Raw genomic sequence first — 7500 nt, forward strand, 5'->3', positions numbered from 1 at the left:
TACAATACCTCTTTGTAGTTCACCGTTCTATTATTGCGACACACAACCACGTGCTGAAATCTGAATGTGCAGGTGATTTCTCGACGCAAAGGAACCACGCTGCTGCACAAGATGGTGGCTTGTGACCGACCACGCGCCGTCAAGTTACTGCTGGAAAACAGGGTTCGTTCGTACGTCTGTGCCCCATCTGTATCCTGTTGCATCTGTCTGGAACTCTTCCGCCCGCATAACTATAGCAGAAGAAAACAACGCTGATAATCGCGGCACCGATACCGATGTCGATAAAGCGGATTAAGCTGTAGGCTTCACATAATCGGAGAGGGGGGGGGGGGGAGGTTGTTATATAAAAGTGTTTCTTCAACAGTTAGAACACCAAGAAAGCGCATCTGCTTAGCAGTAGGACACGCTCAGTCCACCAAGATATTCGTTTTGCAATATTAAGAATTAGTCCAGGATCCCAGATAGGTGTACTTGTACCAAGACGGGAAACAAACCCAACCCGAGCCCCGGGGATATTATTATTCTCTGTGTGGGCAGGCGGAGGTGAACGCACGTGACAGTGAAGGCAGGACCCCTTTCCACCTGGCTGCCGTGTTTGGCTACAGCGTGGCGGCGGCCATCTTGCTGCGTCATGAACAGTGTAACGTCAATGCTGTGGATGGGTCGGGTCAGTGTGATCATGACGACTTTTTTTTTTTTTTTTTTTTTTTTTTTTCCATTCTGCCTGTCTCTGCTGCTCTCTCTCTCTCTCTCTCTCTCTCTCTCTCTCTCTCTCTCTCAACTTTGCTTTGTTTCGTTATTAATTTTGCTTTCACCGTTTCATTCCTTTATTATAATGGTTTGTTATGAACTGAAAGTATGTTGATTCACCCATGTCATAAGGACCTCATGGCCAATGACATTAAAAAATGTCAAAGCGCCTCTGTGTGTGTGTGTGTGTGTGTGTGTGTGTGTGTGTGTGTATATATATATATATATATATATACATATATACATATATTTATATATATTGTTGTGTCTTTATCGTTCATCTTAAAAATGTCATTGTCCGAATTCGTTCCGGTGTCCAAATGAAGTTGTGTGCTGACCACTGTCCACGTACGTGAGGTTGGTGGCCGTGTATCCTGGTCTTCAAGCCTTCCTCTGGGTCAGCGTGCCAGTAGTCGTTGTCCCTCCCCCTCCTCCCCACCACCTCCCCACCCGCTTATCTGAGCTAAAACAGCAAAGAATGTCACGCACTCTATAAGAGAGACGGACTAGAAACCCACACGCCCCCACCCCCACGTCCCCAATCCAGTTCTAACGCCCTGGCACAACATAGACTTCATGAGTAAAAAGTTTTAATAAATATTTGATGTATTATTATAAAAACACGTTTTAACAAATATGGTTTAAAAACATGTATTATTATAAAAACACGTTTTAACTAATATGGTTTAAAAACAAACAAAAACTCAATACACTTCAAATTCAACGTCAAAAGTAAATAAAATCAGTGATGATAAAAGTCCGCACAGAGATTTCTCTATCTGAATTTTACTCATATTTGTCAATATGCCATACGAAATTTCACAATCAGTTTAGTCAGATGCTTCAAATTGCCTTCTCACAAAATTGTCAGACACAACGTTTCAATGTTCAGAATTTAATCCAGCTAATGATCTAATGTGGATGGACTATAGGAACACTGTCACAACAATGTGGATGGACTATAGGAACACTGTCACAACAATGTGGATGGACTATAGGAACACTGGATGGACTATAGGAACACTGTCACAATAATGTGGGTAGACTATAGGAACACTGTCACAATAATGTGGATGGACTGTAGGAACATTGTCACAACAATGTGGATGGACTATAGGAACATTGTCACAACAATGTGGATGGACTATAGGAACACTGGATGAACTGTGGAAACACTGTCACAGCAATGTGGATGGACTATAGGAACACTGTCACAATAATGTGGGTAGACTATAGGAATACTGTCACAATAATGTGGATGGACTATAGGAACACTATCACAATGATGTGGATGGACTATAGGAACACTGGATGGACTGTGGAAACACTGTCACAGCAATGTGGATGGACTATAGGAACACTGTCACAATAATGTGGATGGACTATAAGAACACTGTCATGATAATGTAGGTGGACTATAGGAACACTGTCTCAACAATGTGGATGGACTATAGGAACACTGTCACAACAATGTGGATGGACTATAGGAACACTGTCACAACAATGTGGATGGACTATAGGAACACTGTGGGTGGACTATAGAAACACTGTGGAAGGACTATAGGAAGACTGTCACAGTTCAGTTTCAGTTTCTGAAGGAGGCGTCACTGCGTTCGGACAAATCCATATACGCTACACCACATCTGCCAGGCAGGTGCCTGGCCAGCAGCATAACCCAACGCGCTTAGTCAGGCCTCGAGTGCATGCTTATAATTATATTTGTGTACTCAGAGTGGATTTCTTCCACAGAAGTTTGCCAGAGGACAACACTCTCGTTGCCAAGGGTTCTTTGTCAGTGCGCGAGGTGCGTGCTGCACACGGTACCTCGGTTTATCGTCTCCTCCGAATGACTAGACGCTCGGTTTGATTTTCCAGTGAAACTTGGGAGAAAGGGTGAGTGCGGGTTTTTTTTTTAACCCAGACCCTCACAGACTCTATATTGGCAGCTGAGGGTCTTCACTATTTCTGCCGCCTTCCTCCCTGGATCAGTATCAGTGTCAGTGTCACAGTAACGTGGACTGTCCTGTCCCTGCAGGTCTGACGGCCCTGATGCTGGCAGTGGTCAACAACAACCAGGATCTGGCCCGACAGCTGGTGGACGCGCCACGCGTGGACGTGCTGGTCCAGGGGCCCAGGAACCAGTCCTGCCTGCACCTGGCCGTGGCCCGGGGACAGCTGGACGTGGTCCGCTCCATTCTCCGCCGGAACTCGGCCAACGTGCACAGGAAGGAGCGCGCCATGGGCCGCGCCCCCATCCATCTGGCCTGCGCCCTCGTCTGCAGCCCTGACGGCGTCGTCAGCTCCAACTGCCTGCAGGACGCCGCCAGCGTCGCCTGGAACCTCAGCAACTACTCCTTTCCCTCCTCCTCCTCCTCCTCCTCCTCCTCCTCCTCCTCTTCCTCCTCCTCTGACAGCAACAACAACGACAACAACAATAACGACAACAATGGTGAAGGCGGCGACAGCGTCAGCGGCACCTCTGATGAGCAGTTCACACATATGATAAGTGCTCTCCTGCGCAGGAACAATCTGAGCCATACAGAAATGTTCGAATTGCTGGACAAACTGGGGAGCATGGACTTAGACTTGTTAGAAGAATCCAGTACCCACCTTTTTCAGTCCGAAACCGCCACTTTTGCTGAGACGTCCATGTCGCAGCCGGGGCCACCCCGTCAAGGCAAGGGAGGTGTTTTCAAGGGAGTTGCAGGACGTCAGTCGCCCAGAACGCTCAGGGGCAATAGAGACAGTCCAAAGGGACTGTGTGTTAGAAAGTCAGACATCAACAATAGGAATGTTATGAACACCACTTCAAAACCACCCCCACAAAGATCAGCCGTCCCCAGAAAGCAGCAGACTCACAACAGGGATGAGAGTCGTAGACCGAAGTCTCCACCACAGGTCAGCATCAGAAGTAACCCCAAACCTTCAGAGGCGGGCTCCAGCAAACTACGTGCAAGGCACAGTATCTCGGGGGAACCCACGCTGCGGCGGCCCGCGCCCACATCCAGCTCACCGAAAGCAGTCAGCAAGTCGGGCAAGAAAAGCAGCCTCAGGAGGCCCGCCACAGCTCCTGCTGTTCACAGCGACCGCAGCGTGTCTTTCGCGGACCGTGACTTCGGCACGAGCATGCCCTCCGCCCTCACCTGCAGGGACGCCGGGTCGACACGCGGCAGCACAGCCACGATCGTCACCCCCAGCAACATTGCCACGGTCCGCTGCAGGATGGTGTCGCTGTTGCTGGACCACGGCGCTGACGCCAACGTGATGACGTCTTTCAGGAAGTCCCCCTTGCATATCACGGCCATCATGGGCGCCGCTGACGTCATGGCCATCCTCCTGCCGCACGTCACCAACGTCAACGTGCTGTCAGCTTCCAACATGACGGCCTTGCACCTGGCCGTGGTGAGGAACCACGTGGCCATCACCTCCCAGCTACTGCAGGCTGGAGCCAACCCCAACCTGAGGGAGATCAGCGGCATGACTGCCATGCACCTGGCCGCCCGCCTCGGCTACGTCACCATCGTCAGGCTGCTGCTGAACGCCCGGGCCGAGACCAACAGCACCGACTTCAAGCAGAGGGTGCCCCTCCACTATGCCTGTCGGCACAACCACTCCAAGATCATCAACCTCCTGGTCTCGGCCGGGGCTCGCTTGAACGTCATGGACGTGTCTGGACACACACCCATGGACTACAGAAAAGACGCCACCACGTCCACCCCCGACAGTCCCAGTGAGCTGGCAGTCATTATGGATCATTCCAACAACGCATGCAACATCCTTCTCGGGGATGCGCCCTCACAGGCACAGCCAGAGAGAGCTCCACCCAGCGGTGTGACAATGTCTGAACGTGTCACAGGCATCGCCATTCCGCAGCAGCCTGCTCTGGATTTCCAGAGACCAGGGCTGATCTTCAAAAGACAGACGCTCCAGAAGGGTTCGTGACTGTTGGTGGCCACAGCGAGTGGCCATCTGTCTAACAGTTGTGACGTCATCCTGTGCAGTCGCCCATGCGATCCTGGATGGGGACAGGATGCTGAACACACAGCAGTGTCACCCTGTCCCCGAAGGAAAAGCTAAGCACTGGCACCATGTCGTTCTGTACATTTTATCCCACCCCACCCCACCAACTACTACCCCACCCCCACTTCCACCCCCACCCCCGCCCCCACCCCCGCGAGCTAACATTGGAAAGAAGAATGGATGCTGTGAAACTGAATAAAGCGTTTATTTTGTTATATATGTAGCTGTGTTTTAACCCGAGTGGTATATATAAAAAAAAAAAAAGGGGGACGGTACAAAAGAATTACTGATTTACTGAATTTCAGAGTATTAAGGTGAAAGGATAGAAAAGATCTGGGCAAGTTATTACACAAGTTATCCAGTTGCATCAAGCATAAACACAGTTAAGTACAGTCTGTGTTCAACATTTAAATCTCCTCCACCAAAAGCTTCAGCAGGATAAATAAAACCCAACCTTCATCAATAAGTAAATGAGTAAGAAAGATTTTTGGTCAAGAATCTACGTCAGTATCAACATGCTTATGATATGAACACAAGCAATGTGTCGAACACTTCACAAAACATCAACACATTTTAAACAGAGTACTTACAGCAATGTGGCGAAACACTGACCGTTGGGGTGACACACACTGTGTGTGACGCACAAAGTCAGTGGTCAGCTAGCTAGCTATTGCTGCAGGCAAGTGAAAGGTTGATGTAGTGTACCCCCATCATATTTATACTAATTATGTGAACTGCAAAGACGCCCGTGTGGCCCATGAAACAAAAGGGCTCAAATCAGGATAAATTTGACTAGAATTGTGTTTGTTGAAAGGTGTTTTGTGATAGATTTCTGACTGATTCCTGAACCGATTTACATCGGATTGGTCGCAAAACAAAGATCTCAACACCACCTTTCTAATGAGTATAAAATGAAGTGTTGATTATTAAAGATGAATTTACAATCTTAATTTAAGTCACGTGGATTGATCAGTTTTTAATTACAAACTGTGATAAATCAGTTTATGCAGGCAAACACAAATAGAATACATTTAAAGATGGAATTGCAACAATTCTGCCAGTATATAATACTTGTAGTTTACTGATCCGACAAAAGAGATATCTATTAAATATGGTGTGTTGGAAACACAGTTTTCAACTCAGCAAAAGCCGTCAAGCAACACTGGTCATGTAGTGGTTGTCGTTCAGTGTCGACAATGAAAATCAGCTTTATATCTTCTAAATGCCTGATCTATTCTCATCCAAACACAAAAATAGTGTGGTTTTAGTTTCCAACAGCATTCACATACATAATTGTAAACTGTAGCATTATGTGTGATGAGAAGACAAAATGACGTAAGCTTAGCATCAATTGAAATCTTTACTCTGACAGTAATTAAACTAAATCAAGTATGCTTCTAGCTGATTAAAGTGTGTGTGTGAGCACAACATATGCAAACTGGCATACAGAGACTGATTGATACATACTGATACATACAGAGACTTGATTGAATAAATGTTTGGCGCTTTTGTCTAGAATGGGCTTTGCATTCAAATTTGGAATGGCGTCGCACATTCTGCGTGAGTCATTGAAAACCCACGTGTTAGCTGCGAAAAAGGTGTCTGCTATACAACTCGTGCATAAAACAATTATTGAAGCCAGCTGAGTGCTTGGCTACATATAATTCAGTTCGCTTTGAAGGCCAAAAGAGACTGCTTCTTCTGGTTCAGGGTGCATCATATGATTCCTTTTCACATTTTCCGCACTGATGAAGCTTCTGATGTGTGTGTGTTTGTGTGTGCGTGTGTATGTGTGTGTGTGTGTGCTTGTGTGTGTGTGTGTGTATTAGAAAAAGAAGATGTACGATCTTCATAGCGGGCATGTACAGTCTGGGTGCGTGTATATATACATAAATATCGACGTTGATAAATGTATTGACAATGTAATTCCGTTCCTTGGATTTGTTGCTGGGACAGCGCTACAAAGCCAGATACTTTTACCTTTCTAGGATGCTAGAAACTGTTAACATTTGTGTCGAATCACAAATTCAACCCATTTTACCTTCAACTCAGACTGCACTCAGAGCCTTCCGCCGTATTATCAGCACAATTATTGGCCATCTCCTCCCTTAGACACAATCCGAATTCCAGTTTGTGCCATCACTCATGTTTCACAAAACTGTCACAATCCTTATTTGTCGCAATCAAAACTTCGACTATCAATGGTCATGTTCAACCGCTCCTCAAAAAAATTCATCATCTGCTTCTCATCAAAATTTCACATGGAGTACGCAATGTGCAACTGAGCTTTGAACACGACATGAATCCCCATTTTCTCACGCTTCTCCTGGTTGAATCTCGCAGACTTTTGCTCTGTATACGCCCCATCAAGCACAACAGCTTCGCCCCACACCTGACTAGAAAAGTATGATGTTGTTGTTGTTGTTGAGCTTGACGGAATAAAAACCAACTGACTGGAAACATTTTTGTTGTTGTTGTTGTTGTTTTTCGCTGCTAATGAATCAAAGTCTGCCTTTTCAAAATGTATCTGAAACTCTTGCATCTTTCCGCCGCTGATCTCTGATTGTGAGGCCTACTGCTTGAGGTCGTGGTGTGTCCGTTTTCTGTGCGGCTTATGTAAAATACAGTGTGTGTGTGTGTGTGTGTGTGAGTGCGTGCGTGCACGTGCACTTGTATGTGTGTGTGTGTGTGTGTCTTTCAAACTTCAAGGTCTCAGAGAGTGCAGACTGA

General features: G+C 46.7%; 1 protein-coding gene across 1 annotated transcript in view; it reads left to right on the plus strand.

Annotated features, from left to right (window-relative positions):
• LOC143295162 (uncharacterized) overlaps positions 1-7224 on the plus strand; it is a 13448-nt gene extending 6224 nt beyond the window's left edge. Inside the window, exons 4-6 of the mRNA XM_076606736.1 lie at positions 73-162; positions 538-667; positions 2786-7224. Of these exons, the coding sequence (XP_076462851.1) occupies positions 73-162; positions 538-667; positions 2786-4692 (2127 nt within the window). The 3' untranslated portion in view covers positions 4693-7224. The remainder of the gene's footprint in view (positions 1-72; positions 163-537; positions 668-2785) is intronic.
• Positions 7225-7500: the final 276 nt, after the last annotated feature.

The sequence above is a fragment of the Babylonia areolata genome, chromosome 20 (assembly GCF_041734735.1).
Source record: "Babylonia areolata isolate BAREFJ2019XMU chromosome 20, ASM4173473v1, whole genome shotgun sequence".
Classification (NCBI taxonomy): domain Eukaryota; kingdom Metazoa; phylum Mollusca; class Gastropoda; order Neogastropoda; family Buccinidae; genus Babylonia; species Babylonia areolata.